A 22,217-nucleotide genomic window follows, 5' to 3' on the forward strand; every position below is an offset into this window, starting at 1 on the left:
AGCAAGAACAGCAAATGTGACACCTCTTCTCTCTCTGAAGAGGAAATAAATCGAGAACAGAATAATGATCAGGTCATAGCAGCTAGCAATTGCTCCTCCTCCACTCTGGGGCCCTCGTGTTGTCAAGTTCTGTTCTCCCAAAAGTTAGTACGCAGTGGAGTTCAACTGCACTACTGCTTGCTTAAGAAGAAGAAAAGAAAGGCTGTAAAATAAGCAGAAGTTGTATCTACTCCATTAGTCAGACTCCAAAGGCAATGCCTATTTCTCAAATGAACATGACTGCGTGACGTTCTTTGAAGAGAGGTACCCAGCTGAGGAAACGGTGTACAGAGCACGTGTGTACTTACCTTGTCCGCTGGCCCCACTTCAGAGTGACAGCTCCGCACTCTTCAGCACACAGCTACTATGAGGACTACAGCATTTGGACTTGCTGACCTTGTACTTGGTCAAAGGCTCCTCAACGGGCTCATGGGGGTACATCCCCTCTGTTCAACTAGCTCTTATGCTTTTAAAGGGCAGAAAATGTCTTCTCTTGCTCCTAAGTCCCTGTTTTTCAGTGTGAGGCAAAGAAGAGAGGGTCTTCAAATACTGAACAGGGCTGAGCAGAAGATGACATGCACTGGATACCCATGAGGTAAAATCTGTGGAGGCCTACAATAAAAATGGGGCCAGGCCTGCAAGACATCGGTAAGAAAAGACTAACTCCATCTTGTCATGAAAAGAAGTCTTACCTGGGATGGAGCTGTCTTCCCCTTTTTAACTTCAGATGAGTTTTCACGTAATTTCCCTACTTTGTTACTTGAGCTGCATTTGTAGCAGGTCCATCTCGTCTGCCCCTCGGTCTCTATGGTGCACTCTTTGTTTTGCAGACAGAATGAGTGGTACAAATGGCCACAGCTACAAAATGAAGGCAACCAATTTGCACTTTTCTCATCATAAAAGTCACAAACTTACGCTACGTTAGAGTGTATTTATAAGTGATAAAGATTTCTAATAAGCTGGAACGCACGGACTGTGGTACAGTTAAGAAGAAAGGAAATTTACTTGTTGTTGTCCTCTCTTCTAAAATCTGGACTCACATATCTGTACACTTACATTGTGAGTAGCAACAGAATCACAGTACTCTGACTACAAACCACCTGGGAGAGGACTTGAACTTCTGTTCATTTCTCAAATCACGACATATTTTTAGATAGAATAAAAAATGCAACTGGGGAAAATCAAAATAATTCAAGTAGCTTGATGACAACATGAGTGGTCTGCCTCATCAAATCCACGGCAACAGTGGTGATTTGATTATTTACAAAAATGACAGTGCTATAGTAAATTCTTACACTATCTGTAAGAAGAAATTCCCTGTTGATTACTAAATGAGCCTCCCAGAGTGAGTGTTGAATAGAATTCTCAGTCATCTATACTGATTCCTCCTTATTTCTCCAACCTGAAATGTTGGACCACCTCAGAAGTCAATTATTTTCTACAGTCTTTCTCTACTCTTTCTCTTCTATAGCTACGCTTTGCTCCTTTGGTGATTACTTTCAGTACCATAGCTTTAACATACCACCTACATGCAGATGGGATGTCTTACAGGCATCTTAACACACATCAAACCAAATTCATTTTTTAAAAATTTCTTTTCAGCGTAACAGTATTCATTGTTTTTGCACCACACCCAGTGCTCCATGCAATACCTGCCCTCCCTATTACCCTCCACCTGGTTCCCCCAACCTCCCCCTGCTCCCCCCACCCCTTCAAAACCCTCAGGTTGTTTTTCAGAGTCCATAGTCTCTCATGGTTCACCTCCCCTTCCAATTTCCCTCAACTTCCTTCACCTCTCCATCTCCCCATGTCCTCCATGTTATTTGCTTTGCTCCACAAATAAGTGAAACCATATGATACTTGACTCTCTCTGCTTGACTTATTTCACTCAGCATAATCTCTTCCAGTCTCATCCATGTTGCTACAAAAGTTGGGTATTCATCCTTTCTGATGGAGGCATAATACTCCATAGTCTATATGGACCACATCTTCCTTATCCATTCATCCGTTGAAGGGCATCTTGGTTCTTTCCACAATTTGGCAACTGTGGCCATTGCTGCTATAAACATTGGGGTACAGATGGCCCTTCTTTTCACTACATCTGCATCTTTGGGGTAAATACCCAGTAGTGCAATTGCAGGGTCATAGGGAAGCTCTATTTTTAATTTCTTGAGGAATCTCCACACTGTTCTCCAAAGTGGCTGCACCAACTTGCATTCCCACCAAGAGTGTAAGAGGGTTCCCCTTTCTCCACATCCTCTCCAACATACGCTGTTTCCTGTCTTGCTAATTTTGGCCATTCTAACTGGAGTAAGGTGGTATCTCAATGTGGTTTTAATTTGAATCTCCCTGATGGCTAGTGATGATGAACATTTTTTCATGTGTCTGATAGCCATTTGTATGTCTTCATTGGAGAAGTGTCTGTTCATATCTTCTGCCCATTTTTTGATATGATTATCTTCAAACCAAATTCTTAATTTCCACTCTGCTCTACCCCTACTGCATGGTTCTCATCCAACCTTCCACATCTCAATAAAAAGCAACTAGGGAGATGGAGAGGGTAAGAGAGCTGGGGAAAATCGGAGGGGGAGACAAACCATGAGACTGTGGACTCTGAGAGACAAACTGAGGGTTTTGCCAGGGGAGGGTGGGAGGTGGGTATTGAGGAGGGCACGTATTGCATGAAGCACTGAGTGTGGTGCATAAACAATGAATTTTGGAACATCGAAATAAAATAAACTTAAATTAAAAAAAATTTTTTTTAAATTTTTTTTAAACAGGGAACATAAGCACAGGGAGTGGGAGAGGGAGAAGCAGGTTTCTCACTGATCAGGGAGCCTACTGTGGGACTCGATCCCAGGACCCTGGCATCATGACCTGAGTGGAAGGCAGACAATTAATGACTGAGCCACCCAGGTGTCCCTCAGGCCAAAAACTTTGGCATCATCCTTGACCATTCTCTTTCTTTCACACCTCATATCTGATCTATGAAGAGTCTTATAAGCTCTACCTTCAAAATATATCCAAAATCCTATCACTTCTTATTTCATTAGTACCGCCGTGGGCCATTTCTCCCTTGGATTACTCCAATAAACTAACTGGTCTCCCTGCCTTCACCTCTGACCTTCTATAATTCATTCTCAACATAGCAAAGTGATCTTTAAGACATAGGCCAGATTATGTCAAACCTATCCTCGACCATCCAATGGCTTCTCATCTTAGAGTAGAACTTTAACTCTCCATAATGACCCACATCCTACATGATTTGGCCTGCTCTTCCTCTGAAGCCATCTCTTATCATCTTCCCTTTCCTTCACTCAGCTCTGCCAACACAAGCCCACTTACTCACTGTCTCACAAGTCATGGACTATGCTCCAGTCTCATGGTTTCTGCACTTGGTGATTCTCTGCCTAGGGCACCCTCTCCCTGATACTGTATGGCCACTTCCCTTAGGTCTTTACTCAAATGTCACTGAACTAGTGAGACTTTCCCTAATTACTCTTTGGATATTAGAAGCTCCCAACATTCCTTTACACCATATGTTATTTTATTCATGGTAATTATTACATTTTTATTAATTTTTAAATTGTCTGTTATTACATCACCGTATCAGTGATGCTTTTTCTGATCACCCTATATACCATATACTCCCCCACCAAACACTGTTCTCGCTTAACAGGTCTTATTTTTTTTTCCACCATAGTCACTAGCAGGCATTTTACTTGTTTGTTTGTCACTGCCACTGGACTATAAACTCCATGAGAAAAGATCCTTTGTTCTGTTCATGCTGTACCCTATCCCTTTGAACAGTGCTTGGCATACAGTATGAGCTCAATAAATATCTGTTGAGGGGCACCTGAGTGGCTCAGTGGGTTAAGCCTCTGCCTTCGGCTCAGGTCAATATCTCAGGATCCTGGGATCGAGCCCCACATCGGGCTCTCTGCTTAGCACAGAGCTTGCTTCCCCCTCTCTCTGCCTGCTTCTCTGCCTACTTGTTAACTCTCTCTGTCAAATAAATAAATAAAATATTAAAAAAAAATATCTGTTGAGAATGGACTCTGTGTGATGAGAACTTCTTCCCTTTCCAACCGTCAAATCTACCAATTATCCTCTGTCTATAATAATAGAAGCTATAACATTTATATGGTGCTTACTATATGTCAGCATGATGACACCTGTTATCTTCACAAAACCCTAAGGGCAAGGTCATTATTATTCCAATTTACAGATGAGGAAACTAAGATGTAAAGAGATTAAATAACATGTCTGAAGTCTCATAGGCAGTAAGTGGTAGAATCAGGATTTGAACTCAAAAAGTCTGGGTCCAGGGTCCATCTTATATTGTCACCACCCATATATTCCCCCAACCCCTATGCAGAATGTTAAGGTCTATGATGGGAACTTTGCCTTGTTTTGTTCACTGCTAGAGTGATTGCTTGGGGCTTTGTATTCATGTGTATCCCTGCCTGGTAATACCATACAAGTCACACACCATACTGTATAACATTTCCTTTCTCTTGCTTACCTAAAGACAATGATTTCATCAGCCATTTCTTGGCGTCTCTTGTACTGCTGCAAACATATAGAGCAGTAATCCTGCTTGGGATTCAGTCCTCTGGTGACTGAAGCTCTCAGGTTACACAATGACCAATGGAGATCTTGGTTTAGAAGGCTGGTAGTTGTTTCCAGCAGGGTCTATGAAAGACCAAAAGAACACACACACACAGAGACAAATAATTAAGTGAAAGAGAAAGAGAAGGTGAGGGAGGAATGGCACTGTTGCATTTTCAACCACAAACAGTGAAGTTAGAATATACTATGAAGGCATAACATTGACAAGACAAACACCAAATACTCCAAGACTGAAGTGGTTAACTTTGATGTGTGAGTAATGACAACTGCCTACATTAAGAGTCTCAAAATACTTATTAAGAGGCTGTCATTAGTTTTTACTGAGAAATGTGTGCTCTGCCATTCAGTACTGATGACTTTCAAATGACTAGATAAACCCAAACCTGTTTATTTAATATATTTCTATAATAAGTTCCCTCTGAATGACTCAAAGTGTTAACGAACAACCAAAAAAATCCTGTGTGTGTTTTTTTTTTTTTTTTTAAATAGAAACTGCATCTGTGGCAATATTTCAAATAACCTTTCAATGAAAAAGCTAATGGCCATTACTCAGTTTTCATCTCCCTTGGGCAGAGAGATCACATTTTCCTATCAGCACTTACAAGTCATTTGAATCTACTTAAGACTGTGACATCTGTCAGTAAGTCACATAAAGACATTTTCATAGCTATCACATTAAGTCATTTTAAGGCCCTGTGTGCTTGTAAAGTATTGTTTTCCTACTATCTAATTTTCAACATTCATATATATCATTTAAATGTGCAGTCCCAAAGGGGAGACATACTGCCCATCCTCTTTGCTCTTCCTTTAATTTTATCTGTAATGCAGAATTTTTAGGTCTAACGGTCTTACCATTGTAATTCTCTCTAATCAACCCCATCTTTTCTCCTCTTTGAAGAGTCTTCAAGAACTTCCTGCCTTGCCCTCAGCTTCCCTTCTAGAGCAAAGCTGCAGTTCTTAAACACCCCAAGAAAAGTCCTGTCACCCCCAATTTTTCTTTTCTTCTCTTGGGTTATTGAAAAAGCAGATACTGTATCTAACATGCCTAAATAATGCTTTTACTAGGTGGCTTCATGAGTCACTTTGATCTATACTTAGGAAAAAAATCTGTATACCATGCTGGCTCCTATGGAGAATTAATGCTATGGATAGTTCTGAGTTAAAGGAAAACCAATGACCATTTTTGGTTAGTGGTAATTATCTGCTTCAGAATATTTAATAAAAGACAAGGAATTTTTTTCCCTTCAATGTTCTATACTCAGGCTGACTCTTTTCATGGGTTACATCTTTGCATTAAATTATTTTCCCAGAAAGTTTCTCACACTTTTCACTTTTCATTTGGGAAAAAAAAAAAAAAAAAAAAAAAGAACTGTTCCATTGCTAATGAGTCAAATGAATAAAATGAATCCAACTCTGATGCATTACCACATTCTAGAATATCTATGTGTGTATGTGTATGTGTGTGTATGTGTATTAATTAAGGCCAACGGATTTAAAAATTTTTTAAAAAGCATACACTTCAAGCTACCAAACTTCCATTAAATAGACAGGAATTTTTAAAGAAAAAGTATAGCTGCAAAGAAAAAGAAATAGCTTCTTTTTACCTTGGGACAGTCTTAGAAACAGAAAATAGCTTACTTGTTCATAGTTAAAGGTATCCAACATTCCCAGAATAAGTCCCTGGATTTCTCCAAGTTTTCCTTTTCCATAAACTGGATCCTAATTACAAAAAAGTTGCAAAAATGTTTAATTCTGTTCTTGGTATTTTAATATTACTTTAATATATGTTATCTGAAAACGCTGAATACTCAAATACTTTTCTACACTCAGCAAGTATTTATTCTTCTATGAACTTTCACTAGAAATGCATATCAGTTTCCCTCTGGCCATCACAAATATTTTGAAAAGATAAATAAAATTTAAGTGATACAAGCCCCTTACTTGACGTTGTTTTTTCCAAGTCTCATTAAAGTTCACCTTTGTTTTGTTTTGGCAAGAAGCTTCCTCTCCTTCATATTAAACATCACTGTCCCTCTCTTCAACCTTATTTATCTGCTACATTAAAACAATGTTCACCTGAATACCAGAACCTGTCCAACAAATCTTTCCCACCACCCACATTTGGCCACCACCTGGCTCATCAACTAAATCGCTTCAGTTTAGGAGACAAGACTTTCTGGATCCAAGGAACAGCTTTCAGTTTTTTCAAAGCGTTTTTCAGTAAAGTCCCTACTGATAAACAACAGATATGTAGATACCCAATCTCTTCTCCGCCACTTTTCCTCTGAAGTATGCCAAGTTACTTGTTTATTATGTACACTCTGTAAAACACTGAAGTCTACAGAAACAAATAATAAACAGACACAAAAAACTGAAATCCAGCCACACAGAGAAATATCCTATTGATATTGTTTTCCAGCCTTGTTTCTGGGAAAGGAGAGAAAGGGTAAGAGATAGAGATGTACTTCCTAGCGTACAGAATAGGAGTATTTTACATCCTTTCATGATAGTATATTGTGAGCAGTATCAGCAAGTATTTCATAACAACCACAGAGTATGAATAATGTGAAAATACCACGTGTCATTTTCTCTTGTTAGACATTTAAGTTTGCCTCCCCTTCCCAAATCCCACTCATGATGGTTAAATGCTGGTAGTTGTAAATTTTGGTCTGAATCTCTGATTCTTTCTTTAGAGGAGATGTCTAGAAAGGGAATTACAGATTCAAAGAAGATTTTTATGGGTATTGATATATACTGCCAAACTGCTCCACCACAAAGTCGTATTATGCAACTTTTATCTCCATCAGCATATTTGTGTGCTCATTTTACTGTACCTTTGGCTAGGCTGAGAATTATAATTAAAACATTGCTAATAACTGAGTATGTCATCTATTACTTTACTCTAATATGAGGTTATGTCTGACATAAATGACTCTCCCATACCAAAAAGGGGAGCCCAACTCTACAGCAACGATGAACATAGCTGCTATTTATATGTGCCACATCATTACATTCCTTCCAGAACATTTATAAATGAAGAAACTCAAGCTCAGAGAGGCTAAGTAAAATTCTCTAAGATCACAGAACTAGTAAGCAGATAAACTGGGATTTAAATCCAGGTACTTCAGAAACCATTTTTTTTTTTTTTTTTAGATGAGAGAGAGAGAGAGAGAGAAAGAGAGAGAGAATATGCAGTGGGGAGGGGAAAGGGAGGGGAAGGGAGAAATCCATGCAGACTCTGTGCTGAGCCCCTGAACATGGGCCTCAATCCCATACCCCAAGTCAAGCCTAAATCAAGAGTTGGACCCCCAAAGGACTGCTACCCAGGCACACCAGAAACCATGTTTTTAATTAACATCTTATACTGGTCTCCCAAGTATAGATACCTAAACTAATAAACTAAATAATAAGCTAATGTTTGCTGGAAAATATGGGTAACATTTCTGGTTACTCCTTAGGGAGTGGTTGTTATTAAAATTTTGGTGCATTAGGGCACCTGGATGACTCAGTTGGTTAAGCCTCTGCCTTTGGCTCAGGTCATGATCCTGGGATTTCTGGATCGAGCTTCACGTGGGGCTCCCTGCTCAGTGGGGAGTGTGCTCCTCCTTCCACCCCTGCTGTTTATGCATGCTCTCTCTCTCTCTCTCAAATAAATAAAATCTTAAAAAAAAATCTCGGTGCCTTGAAAGCAATTGTGAGTTTAGATGTTAAGACAAGACTGTAAAGCAGGAACAACGTAGGAGAGAGGTTCAGAAATATGAGAAGAAATCTTGTCTTTCTGCTCTTACAGCACAGTCTGAGCATTTCCTTCTTTTTCCCTTCTAGATTCCGACGATGGCTCCTGGAAGTCTGGCTGGGTGCAGTTTCTAACCAAATCAGCCTGTAGTACTTTCAGGTACTCTAGAGCAGCAAAAGCTTGTCTGCCATAGGTTCCTGGTCCCTGCTGCTGAGCTTATGCTTAAGGAATGAAAGGCACAGAAAAACTATGTATTTGTGTACTAATTAACACGTTTACAAGCTTGGATTAAACTGTCACTGAAGCTTAATGGGGACATTTTCTGTTTCACAGGTAGAGATCGTGTAGCTAAGGTAAAGGTACCTGTCAAACATGTGCAGACCACTTACAAAAGGCCTGACTGTAGATATCTCAGACTAATTTTTTATTAGAAAAACAACTTAGGCCATATACTCATGAGATAATTTTTTCTTTTAATTATTTTTTGCATGAAAACAGGTCCTTGTTAATGCTTCTGAATTTATACTCAATTATGCTTTGGGTCAAACTTTTAATAAATACACCTATTTCTCAAAGTATCAAGGGACAGTGTGATATTATAAGAAGCGTATTATAGCAGCTACTGTAAGATATGCATTTCAATACACTAATACAGCTCTAGCCCAGAAAAGCTCTGTCATTTGTTTCTGACAAGGGTAGTTTGGAGAGTAAAAGGTCTTTAAAAGGTTAAATTCTGGGAAAAGGAAGAAATCTTTATAGGTCATGTCTATATTTGTATCAGTACATTTCACTTTAATATGCATAATTTAAAGGCAAAATCATGAAAATTACCTCATGCTGGGACAATATATAAATTATAGAATGCAAAAGGGAGCTCAAGCCTTCTAGCACAGCATGTATGCAATCCAATAGCTTTTCAAACTATTTTCCAAAGATGTCTGTTAGATGCTTCGGCAATGAATAACTGCTGAGGTTTGTCTTCAACTTATTTGTAAGCCATAAAAGAAGAGCACACATGGGTACTTCGCATAAACCTGGTTTCTAAAAAGCTTTTTGATGTTTGATGGCCGCTCCTACTGTACATGCATGTGGTTTGTTTTGTAATGAAAATCTTTCCTAATCAAGCATTACTTTAAAATATGAATAATGCCCTCCACAGGCTAGCATATAAATCATTAGTTTGCTTTAATTTCCTCAGTAAGACAGTCACAAACAGCTTCTCAGAAGCCAAGAATTACTTTTTGCCATAGAGTAGAGCTCAATAAAAGCAAACTGGGAAGGCCGAATCTGTAGAACACAAATATGGTCCCTTCAAAACACTCCCAACTAACTTATCACCTACTGCTCACGGAAGCAGCCTGCACAAGTCAGGTTCCAAGCATCAGTTGAATAAACATTTAAAGGTCAAGAAGCTCCTGGAGAAACCCCTATCATGAGAACATCTCTGCAGAAACAGTATCCATCTGAGCAACTGCTTGTCTAAGTAACTGTCACTCCCTCTCTTCCGTGCAGGGGACCTGGTAAAGGGGGTGGATCTGAAGTATGCCAGGGCTGATGCTGGGTATGGAAGGCCTCAACTTTGGAGCTGGAAGATCTAGGTTTAAGTTCCAGCTATGGCCACTTAATAACCGAGCAGACTAAGGAAGCACTTTCCTCACGAGCAACATGGGGATCTCACTACTTCTCCAGCTTAATGTACACAGAGGTGAAAGGAGATAAAGAACACAGAAGTGCTTATGAACTGCTGAGAACTACTGCTGAGGTGACTGAGCCAGCTAAAACCCAGCGAGTATACACTATGTGCCCTGCACAGTGCTGGAACACAGGAAATAATCTAGGTAATATTCTAGTGGAGAACGCTTGGCAATGGATTGAAAATTGGGTCTAATGAAAAAAAAGATGACAAGGGACAAGATTAAAACAAACAAACAAAAAACCCAGAAAACCCCCAAACCTAAAAACATAAAAACTCCTGGTTGAGTACTTGATAACTTAGATGGAACAGATCAACTCCTTGAAAGACACACTACCGAAACTCACAAACATAGAAACGTTTAATAAATGGGCCTGGGTCTCTTAACCAAATTGAGCCCTTAATGACATTTCAAAATAGAAGGCACCAGACCCACATGGTTTCACTGGTTTATTCTACCAAATGTTTAGGAAGAAATTAAATCAATATCCTACAATCTGTTTTAGAAAATAGAAGCAGAGGGAACACCTAACTCATTTGATGAGGCCAGCATTACCCAGACAAAACCAGACAAAGACAATCAAAGAGCTGGCAAGTTACTTTGTGGATACAGACAATATGATTCTACAGTTTATATGGAAAGGCAAAAGACCCAAAATAGCTAACACAACATTGAAGGAGGACAAAGTCAGAGGACTGACACTACCTGACTTTCAGAATTACCATGAAGCTGCAATAATCAAGATAATGTGGTACTGACAAAAGACCAAACAAAGAGATCACTGGAGAAGAACAGAGCACTTAGAAATAAACCCCCACAAATATAGCCAACTGAGCAAAGGCTATTCAATGAAGAAAGGGATAGTCTTTTCAACAAATAGTGCTGGAAAAACTGGACATCCACAGGTAGAAAAATGACTCTAGACATTGACCTTACATCTTTCATAAAAATTAACTCAAAATGGATCACAGACCTAAAATGTAAAATGCAGAACTACAAAACTTCTAGAACATGGGAAAAAAATTTAGGTGAACTTGGGTTTGATGATGAGTTTTTAGATACAACACTAAATACACAATCCATGAAAAAAAAAATCCCTGAAAAGTTGGACCTCGTTAAGATTAAAAAAACTTCTGCTTAATGAAAAGACACTGTTGAGAGAATGAAAAGAAAAGCTACCAACTGGGAAAATACAAACAAAACATATCTGACAAAAAACTTCTATAAAAAAAATACAAAGAACTCTTAAAACTCAATAATTAAAAAACACGACCCAACTAATGGGGATACACAGATAGCAAGTGAGCACATAAAAAGGTGTTCCAAGTCATTGTTCATTATAGATGAACAGCATATTAAATAATAACAGCATATTAAAATAATAAGACCACTACACACCTATTAGAATGGTTAAAATCCAAAACAATGGATTTACGGACACTTGCTTTATAGCCCAGAGTATGGCCTATCTTAGTAAACATTCCATGTACAACCTGAGAAGAATGTGACTTCTGCCGTTAGAATTAATATGTAAATGTCAACTAGGTCAAAGTGGTTAAAACTGTTTGACAGAAATGTGTTGTCATCTTTATTTTTGTTCCTCTTTTTTATCTCTGGTGCTGTTAAGCTTTTCTGTTAACCCGATTTTGAACAATTATGATGGGCCTTGTATTTTCCTCATACTGCTCAGGTTAGGGATTATCGATCTGTGTGCTAATAGTTCTCATAAATCTGAAAAATATTCAGCCAATTTTTCTTCAAGTATTTTTTCTGATTCCCTGTTTTTAGGATTCCAAGGACACATATTCTGGGCTGTTTGAAATTGTCCCAGAGTTCACGGACTCATTTTTTTTTTTTTTTTTTTTCAATTCACTTTTCTCTGTTTCATTTTGGATAGTCTGTATTGCTAGGTCTTCAAATTCACTTATCTTTTCTTTTGCTTTGGTATCCTTGTCTGCTAATTTTAATATCCAATGTCATATGTGGGTTTCATTTTCCAGCTTCTCTGAATACCTTGTAGTATTTTTATTCGATGTAATATACCATAAATTTTACACTGTTGAGTCCTGGATATTTTTGTATTCCTTAAAGTATTTTTAATTGTTGTTCTGGGAGGCAGTTAAATTACTTGGAAAGTTTGATCCTTTCAGGTCTTGCTATTAAGATTTGCTAACATGAGTGGAGCTATGTGTAGTTTGGGCTGCTTCCCACTATTGAGTACTTCTGAGTACTCTACCCCATGTTCTGTGCATTATGAGGTCTTCATTCTCGTCTTGCTATTGGCTCTGTGTAAGTGTAAGTATTATTACCTCTGATCCTTTCAGGTGGTCTTTCCTTGGCCTAGCTAGTTTCCTCATACCATGCACTCACACTTGATATAGGGGCCTTCTGCACATCTCCAGAGTTCTGCTGCCTGGTACTTGCCTGCAAACTCTGGCCACCTCAGTCTCTTGATTTTCAGCTCCATCTCCTCAAAGTAATGAATATGCTGGAAACTGGCTGGGATACCCTCCCTGCACTACTGCCTAGAAAGTCTCTCATGGCATTAAGGTGGGACAAACACAGGGCCTACCTTGTCTCTTTCCTGTCTCTCGGTTATCAATGACCTTTATTGCCTGATACCCAGTTTTTTAAAAAAACTATTTCATATACTTTGTCCAGTTTTTTTGGCTGCTTCAAGCAAGGGGGTAAATCTGTTACTCCACCTGGGGCAGAAGTGGAATTCCTGCACCCTTGGCTTTTATTCACTCTAAAAATATTTAGTTCCTCTACCCTATGACCCAGCAATTGCACTACTGGGTATTTACCCTAAAGATACAAACATAGTGATCCGAAGGGGCACGTGTACCCGAATGTTTATAGCAGCAATGTCTACAATAGCCAGACTATGGAAAGAACCTAGATGTCCATCAACAGATGAATGGATCAAGAAGATGTGGTATATATACACAATGGAATACTATGCAGCCATCAAAAGAAATGAAATCTTGCCATTTGCGACGACGTGGATGGAACTAGAGCGTATCATGCTTAGTGAAATAAGTCAATCGGAGAAAGACAACTATCATATGATCTCCCTGATATGAGGACATGGAGAAGCAACATGGGGGGGGTAGGGGGATAGGAGAAGAATACATGAAACAAGATGGGATTGGGAGGGAGACAAACCATAAATGACTCTTAATCTCACAAAACAAACTGGGGGTTGCTGGGGGGAGGTGGGATTGGGAGAGGGGGAGGGGGCTATGGACATTGGGGAGGGGAGGCGAACCATAAGAGACTATGGACTCTGAAAAACAACCTGAGGGTTTTGAAGGGTCAGGGGTGGGAGGTTGGGGGAACAGGTGGTGGGTGATGGGGAGGGCACGTTTTGCATGGAGCACTGGGTGTTGTGCAAAAAGAATGAATACTGTTACGCTAAAAATATTTAGTTCCTACTGTATGTCAGGTACCTCTGGGCTAGGTGATGGTGACAGAGTAGCAAAGTATAGTCTTATTCTGAAGGTCCTTCCGTTCTAATGGTAAATAAAGATCGGTAAATAGACCTGATCCTTAGGTGTTTCCAAGAGCTCCACTTTTAGCCTTCTGCTTTTCTCGCTAATTCATTTCCTCCTAACATTCACCTAGTTTCAAGAACTGAACTACCACTTCTGTGCTGACAACTTCTATGTCTATGTCTCCACTTTCACTTCTTCCCATAAAGTCCAGTCTCATGTTTCCCCATTGCTCATTGCTAGTCACATGAAACATCAGTTCTTGTGTTTCCCTATCTCTAAACATCAAAAAGTCAAGCAGATTCTACTAACTTCCAAATCCATCTTCTCCTAGCCACTCTATGCAACGCAATTAACCAATTTTGAGTACCTATTTCATTCTGGGTATTCCTAGGCCTTCAGTCTTATCTCTTCCAATTTATCCTGTATAACATATTGTATGAATGATTTTTCTAAAGAGAAACATTATTCCATCATTCCTCTGCTTAAAATCCTTTGATGAGAATCTACTAATGTTAAAATTAAATCCAAAGTCTTACCTTATGGTTCACAAAGCAATTAAGAACACAGTCCCTGCCAGTCTCTCAAATTTCAGCTCCGTGACTCACCTTTATTCTTGTCCTATGTTCCAAGCATACTTAACACTTGCAACTCCTCCAAATGTACATGTTTTACCTCACATTATTTGTATATATAGTTCACTCCACTTAGAATAGCCCTATCTCCTTTTTCCTCCTAATTTCTTTAGACTATTTAAGATTCAGTTCAGACATTTCCTCCTCCAGGAAATCTTCCCAAATTCCCCAGTCTGTTCCAGATATACTTTTATTGGTACTCCTTTGACTAGATATATTCAGAAACCCAACTCATTCCAACTTATTAAAAAAACTAACTGTTGTAAAGATACTGGGCTGTTTCAAGGATCCAAGCAAAGGAATGCAGGTGAGCCTTTAGAGCTACAACAAAGAACTAAATGCCATCAGGATTTCTGCAGTCTCCTCCTGGTGTCTTCTCTTTTTTTCTTCATTCATCTTGTCTATTTTCCTCTTTGTGTGTCTGCTTTGCTCTTCCCCTTCTCTCCGCGATTTTTTTTTTTAAACTATTTCAGCCAACATGATGGAAAAGTAGTCACTGTCAGTTGCTGAACTTTGTACCTTATCTAACTCAGAGGCCTGAAGAGTGGCTCATTCATCCTCTTCAAGTTCAGTTCTACAATTTCCTGGAAAAGGCACTGACTGGCCCTGCTTAGGCCAGTTGCTCACCCTGACTCAATCTAGTGGAGTCAGGGTCCTGCTGTCAGACGCTGCTCCTGCTGTAATCACATGGCCCGAAAATGTGGGGATGAAGTGGCAATCACCCTGGGGGGTGGGGTTCACAGCAGATAATCCTTCAGGTGGCCACCATTACTTGCTTAGAGCCCAAAGAAGAGCTCCATCAGAACATTTTCCGTTTCTCCTAAAAGCTCTTTAGGACAAAAGCTAAGGTTTTCATCTACATAGAAAATGACCAAACAGGGTAACATATAATTAATAAACAAATTAATTAGTGCCTGAAAACACCAGGCACTGAAACAACTGAAAAGCTTACACAATATAATAGGAACCAGCATAAATCAGAATGTGAGAGACTGTTGTGGTAGCCCGGGTTCTACCACAAACAGCGAGCCAAGTACTAGCTTTTCTATACTTCAGTTTCCTCCTTCATCAACAGAAATTTCGGTAGTAGCCCTACCTACCTGAAGAGAATGTTCTGAGTTTCAAATGAGATACTATCTGTGAAAGCACCTTGAGAAAAATAAAAATCTCTATACAAATATAAGGTAGAGTTATTATTACAGTAATCACAAACATGCAAATAACAAATTTAAGAAAGAGGATACCCTCTTGATTCATGGGAAAAGAAGGTGGAATATACCTTTTCTACCACTGAAAGTAGAAAATGCTAAGAATACTATTAAAATGAATGCCAAAAAAATAAAATAAATGCCAGTATAACTCAAAATAAAGGGAAGATTTTCTAATATCAAAAGCCTTCAAAGTCAGGAGCCTTGAAAAAACAAAAATTTAAAAAATCACGTGCTTTTGCCAAGAGAAAAACTGATTTTTGTTTCTTGTAATTTATGTACCAAAGTGTGGTTAAAGCTCAACATAAAGCAAAATGCACACAGTGAAAGTGAAGCTACTTTGACCTTAAGATTTCATTTTTTCTAATTTACTTGGTAAACTCAAGTACTTCTACCTTATGGAAGTACTACTTTTATATTCAATTAAAAACATTATGACTAACGTATTCTAAAATGGACATAAGAGAAGTGATTTATATCAAAGACTTTGCCACCACATGCTCAGGATCAAACAAAAGAGGACGTGTGCAGAGGCATAACTGTGATGAGAGCCTACGGATACAGCAGTCTGTATCAGCAAAGCCCAGACACTTCATACCAGATGCAAGTGGAGCTTGGCAAGTCTTAAAAGAGAGCTGCCAGGGACATTCTTGATGGGAGAAAAGTCATTTGAGAATTATAAAGACCAATGGCATCATAGTACTGTTTTTTGATGGTTTTGGGGTGTGTGTGTGTTTGTGTGTGAGAGTGTCTATGCTGCATAAAATGAAGGAAGACAAAATGGATTCTAAGGATAATTCCTGCTATTTCCCCAGGAATGTTCACAAAGTTTCTGAAAAATTTATCTTGGGGCATTTTTGGTGTTCTTTTGATGATGTTGGGAACGTTCATGCCTTTTGCTGAAGGACATAGGTATTTCCTTCAAATGATATTTCCTACAAAGGCTGTGGACACAAAGGCTGGGTAACAATTAGAACAGGGGATGAGTGCTGGACATAAAATTTTTTTTATGAGTTGGAAAACTTAAGTTACAACCTATGATTCAGAAATGACTATATTAATGTAATTTTTAGGTTATTATGTATTTTTTTAATCTAAAAAGCACAATTCGCTGGCAATAAATGGTGATTCTCTCCCAGTTATCATACGAACAGGAAGCCTATACATCTGAATCCCCAGATGCCAGTGAACGCGTGAAGGCTGCACACCCACCTGGAAGGTCCCCAGCTCGTGCCAGGAAAACCCACACTCCTGGAGCACCAGGAAAGGCTCAAGGACGACAGTCGTTAAGTTAGATAGTTAGCAATGACAAAAATCAGCCGCATTACTCTGGAGACCCATTTTTTTTTTTAAACATTAGCTTAATTTGTTATTTAAACATGACTAGAATATTAGTTGAAACTGATCAACATTGAATTTCTCCCCTTTTAACTCACCTGTAAGATTCTTTGCAAGATTGATGGAAGGGCAATAAATGCTGCCATGCTGTTTAGAACTTGCATGGTCAGAGATTTCAGAGCTGTTATAATAATAAAATGTTAATATTAAGGTTAGTTTAAAGTAAGAGGTTTTGGTTTTTCCTACAAGTCAGTGGAAAATAGTAGATTTATATAGTTTCCTAGAAATTCAGCTAACCAGGGCCAGTTGGATATTTTAAAGTTAACTGCTGATAAATAACAAAGCTACTATTATTCAAGACAAAAGACACAACTGGTACCATAGAAAGAACGGAATAAAAGATGAGATTAACACTATACGACAATTTCATTAAGAAAAACACTAATACTATGATACTGGGAAAAGGTATCGTAATGATAATTTTTCACAGATGAAAGTTGGTGATGGTATAGGTGGACTCTGATGATGTAATTACCTTCCGGGTGCAGATGAGGTGCGGCTGATCCAGAGAGCTTCTGGGGGGCCATCATTGCCTCCAGTAATGGAAACCAGAGTGCCTACAACGTCAGAAGAAACCAAAGCACTCTGTTATATCTAAGATTGGCTTCAGCATAGTGCTTTACAGGTTGAGATGTACCTCTCACATACATTTGTTTATAAACATTTTATTATTTTTTAAAAGATTTTATTTATTTACTTGACAGAGAGAGACACAGAGAGAGGGAACACAAGCAGGGGGAGTGAGAGAGGGAGAAGCAGGCTTCCCGCTGAACAGGGAGCCAGATGCGAGGCTCAATCCCAGGACCCTGGGATCATGATCTGAGCCAAAGGCAGATGCTTAACGACTGAGCCACCCAGGCACCCTGTTTATAAACATTTTAAAAACAAAAGATAGAACACTTGACTGGGAAGAGAAACAACAATAAGAAGCAATGAGCACAGTTACAATAGGTATCTTTACTATGCGCCTTGGGAAAATAAACTGCAGGAAGTCTAGACCCTGGAACTGCAGTCTTCTGTGTTTTAGGACAAGGCCTGTTCAAAGGAGACACGGCCGAGCTGCCAGCCGGGTTCTCAAACACGGTGCTGTACACACACCCCTGACCAAGTCTAAGTGACCCTATGTACTGCAGAACAGGACACAGGATCACCCCTTCCGCCACCTTACCTCCCCCACATTTCTCTTCAGCTGCATCAAGCAAGAGAAATGAATAAAGGTTGTCCTAAGGTTTCCCCTCTCTAAAGCGTTGTTTTGTATTATGTTAGTCATCATAGACCAAGAAGTAGAAGCTAACGTTATTTCAATTAACATTTCCAACCACATCAGGAGATAAATTAGTAGATCCACCATTTATTTATTCCTATTATGCTGGGTCCTCAATTAAATGATTTACACAACTTTCTCATTTCAATTTTGAAACGGCCTTATACAATAAGCATGATCTTCACTTGAGATAAGAAACTTAAGTTTAGAAAAGTAATTTGCCAAAGATCACACTACCAGTTAACTGGTACTCTGACTCCAAATTCTGTCCTCTTCCTTTTTTGGGGGGAGGAGGGCAGGGATCTTTAATCAAAAATCAAACTAATACATTTTAAGTTTTCAGGCATGGTTTCTTGTTGGACAATCATTTACAGAAGGCCTTAACTCTATGTCTTGGGAGGAATATTCCTGAAAACACCTGGGAGCAATGAACAAAGGTCAAAGCAGAACAAGAGTGGTTATTTACAGAAAAGGGCATATTCTGTACCCCACCACCTGACCCTGTACAAATTCTATGGCAGTGGAGATATGGGAGCCTCTGAAGGCAAAGGGAACAGGCTGCTGGTCCAGTAACCACTGGTTGACCTCCCAACTGAAGAGCTCTTTATCTGCCTTTATCTGCCCCCATTTAAGGTTTTATGAGGCCAAGATTTCATACTAATAACTTTTGATGTATTTCTTCAAGTTCTCAAGATACTGGTTTTAACGATATTACATACTGGCAATTTTTTATTTTATTGAAATTTTAACTTATTTAGTACTCATGAACTATTAGTGTTGTATTTTATTCTTGGATAGCTTTATTTAGCTTACTTCTTTTTAACATGTTTTTATAACCACATTATTTCTGTGTAGGTTATTTTAATTATATTATTTATTTATTTATTGTATAATTTAATTATATATGGGATATATTTTGTTTTTATATTTATTATGTTTAGAAATTTCATTTTTAAATTTTCTTATTTAATCCAGACAATTCAGGAAGAATTACTTTTGTAAAGATTAGCTGTTTCTTGACTATAAATGGTAGACTGGGGGAAAGCATGGTTGTGGAGGTAATAGCCATGGGATACATTCACACGCTACACAGAGGAATTATTTTTCTTTAATTAAATCTCCACACAAACCATCCCCTGAGAGCAACACAACTAAACCTGAATTCCTTTCTTATGCTGTGTAATACACAGCTTCCTTTTCAGGGAATTATATGCATAATAACAAAGCCAAACTCTTTGTTATGTAATCACCGTGTATTAGGGCAGCCCCATAAACAGACAGAGAAAAGTAGGACAAGCAGAGATTCTACTTGAGAAAGGATTAACAGCCCAATTTCCTGTAGTCTGCTTTAAGTAAATACTCATAACATTAAGTCTTGTGATGATAACTTCTGGAAAGAGATATTATGAACATCTACTGTCAAACTTCCAAACACTTCAAATCTTCTAGTTAGTTGACTGTCTGTGGTAACGGCTTTTGTTCTCACTCTCTCCAAAACAAAACAAAGAGAATCAAGACAAACCACCATTAAAACCCCCCAAATTAAATGTTTGGTATTATATAAGATCAGTCTAGCATTTTTCACACAAGACAGTATTTATGTAAAATTTACATTCAAATATTTCTGTTGTTATAATGAAACTTGTTCAGAAATGAAGCAGAAGCCAGTTGTTGGAGGGAGGGGCCACAAAAAGAGGGGGTGTGTGTGTGTCTCTAACACAGGGAGAGACAAACAGACTTCTCTCACAGCAGCCAGTTAATGGTGTAATAATAGCCATAGAGAAGTGAAAATTTCAACACATTATCAACACAGGAAGAAGTCTAACATCTAATATTTTTACTAAAACAAATCCCAACTCAGGGGAAAAAAAAAGATGGAATGAGTTTTCCTTTGGCCACATTAAAAGAAGCATTGTTCCTATCTCTGATTAAGAGATACAGAGTTCAAAAAAAAAAAAAAAAAAAGAGATACAGAGTTCAAATACAGTCGGAATAATCCCTAGAGTTCTGGAGGCATGGATTTTTATAACTAATTCTACTGTTAATATATGTGAGTCATATATTTCAGCTTATGTGAACCTAAACAGTCCTACTTATAAAAAACACAATTATCTCTTTTGATGGCTGCATAGTATTCCATTGTGTATATATACCACTTCTTCTTTATCCATTCATCTGTTGATGGACATCTAGGTTCTTTCCATAGTTTGGCTATTGTAGACATTGCTGCTATAAACATTCGGGTACACGTGCCCCTTTGGATCACTGCATTTGTATCTTTAGGGTAAATACCCAGTAGTGCAATTGCTGGGTCATAGGGTAGTTCTATTTTCAACATTTTGAGGAACCTCCATGCTGTTTTTCCAGAGTGGTTGCACCAGCTGGCATTCCCGCCAACAGTGTAGAAGGGTTCCCCTTTCTCCGCCTCCTCGCCAGCATCTGTCATTTCCTGACTTGTTAATTTTAGCCATTCTGACTGGTGTGAGGTGATATCCCACTGTGGTTTTGATTTGTATTTCCCTGATGCCATCAAAAGAAATGAAATCTTGCCATTTGCTATGACGTGGATGGAACTAGAGGGTATCATGCTTAGTGAAATAAGTCAATCGGAGAAAGACAACTATCATATGATCTCCCTGATATGAGGACATGGAGATGCAACATGAGGGGTTAGGGGGATAGGAGAAGAATAAATGAAACAAGATGGGATTGGGAGGGAGGCAAACCATAAGTGACTCTTAATCTCACAAAACAAACTGGGGGTTGCTGGGGGGAAGTGGGGTTGGGAGAGGGGGAGGGGGTTATGGACATTGGGGAGGGTATGTGCTATGGTGAGTGCTGTGAAGTGTGTAAACCTGGCGATTCACAAACCTGTACCCCTGGGGATAAAAATACATTGTATGTTTATAAAAAAAAAAAAATTGGAAGGGGAGGCGAACCATAAGAGACTATGGACTCTGAAAAACAACCTGAGAGTTTTGAAGGGTCGGGGGTGGGAGGTTGGGGGAACAGGTGGTGGGTAATAGGGAGGGCACGTATTGCATGGAGCACTGGGTGTTGTGCAAAAACAATGAATACTGTTACGCTGAAAAAAATAAATAAATTTAAATTAAAAAACAAACAGACAAAAAAAAACAACCATAATTATCCTTTTCCCTTAAATTTTCCATGAGGCAATGGAGGAGTATCAAATAGATACTGGAGAGGAGATGGAAGGGTTGAAATGTGAAAAAAATTTAGAATTAAGTAAGTATGAACATGGTTTAAAGAATTCTACCTTTTCATGTTTCTCTCTCAAAATATAACCATGTCCAAATATAGCCAGCCAACCAAAAGATAAATGAAAATAAAAACTCAGGAATAGAAAAATCATGGCAAAATGACTACTGAAAAGCTCAAAATCCATTTTCAAAAGATTAAACAATTTACAGGAATTGTGGACACAGAAAAGAATGTATGTGTTGCTGGCCTCAATGAGGTTAATTAAAATTAAGAGGGATGGAGGAGAGAGGTGGGAGCAAGCATGAATTCATGTGTTTCCTTACTGGCTTAGCATCACAGACACTATAAAACAGAAATGTAATTATAAATAAATAATTCCAATCTGTTACAGTCATTCAGATTTTTTTTTAAGCTGTAGTGATATTTATTAAGAAATAGTATGGTGAAGAAATATTAATTTGAAATTCAGAAAGCTTCCTAATGGAGACTGACTACTATATTTATTTGTAAAAGCAAGCATTTCCTGATTTAGGAAGATAAGAAGTACCTGGACTGATAGTCCCCCAGTGATAATGATGGTTATTTCTGGGTGATAGATCTTACAAGGTAATTTAAAAAAAATTTTTTTAAAGATTTTATTTATTTGACAGACAGAGATCACAAGTAGGCAGAGATGCAGGCAGAGAGAGGGGGGGGGAAGCAGGCTCCCTGCTGAACAAAGAGCCCGATGTGGGGCTCGATCCCAGGACCCTGGAATTATGACCTGAGCTGAAGGCAGAGGCTTTAACCCACAGAGCCACCCAGGCGCCCCTTACAAGGTAATTTTTTTTTTTTTTTGCATATTCTAAATTTATTTATTTTTTTCAGCATAACAGTATTCATTGTTTTTGCAAAA

General features: G+C 38.6%; 1 protein-coding gene across 5 annotated transcripts in view; it reads right to left on the reverse strand.

Annotated features, from left to right (window-relative positions):
- Positions 1 to 22,217, reverse strand: part of VPS8 (VPS8 subunit of CORVET complex) — a 270,200-nt gene that overhangs the window by 53,259 nt on the left and 194,724 nt on the right. For all 5 annotated transcript variants that reach the window (XM_046002698.1, XM_046002699.1, XM_046002701.1 and 2 more), the window contains 5 exons: positions 17,312 to 17,393; positions 16,875 to 16,957; positions 6,310 to 6,390; positions 4,565 to 4,734; positions 732 to 897 (listed from right to left, as the gene is read on the reverse strand). In XM_046002698.1, coding sequence (XP_045858654.1) covers positions 732 to 897; positions 4,565 to 4,734; positions 6,310 to 6,390; positions 16,875 to 16,957; positions 17,312 to 17,393 — 582 coding nt within the window. The remainder of the gene's footprint in view (positions 1 to 731; positions 898 to 4,564; positions 4,735 to 6,309; positions 6,391 to 16,874; positions 16,958 to 17,311; positions 17,394 to 22,217) is intronic.

The sequence above is a fragment of the Meles meles genome, chromosome 4 (assembly GCF_922984935.1).
Source record: "Meles meles chromosome 4, mMelMel3.1 paternal haplotype, whole genome shotgun sequence".
In the NCBI taxonomy this organism is placed as follows: Eukaryota; Metazoa; Chordata; class Mammalia; order Carnivora; family Mustelidae; genus Meles; species Meles meles.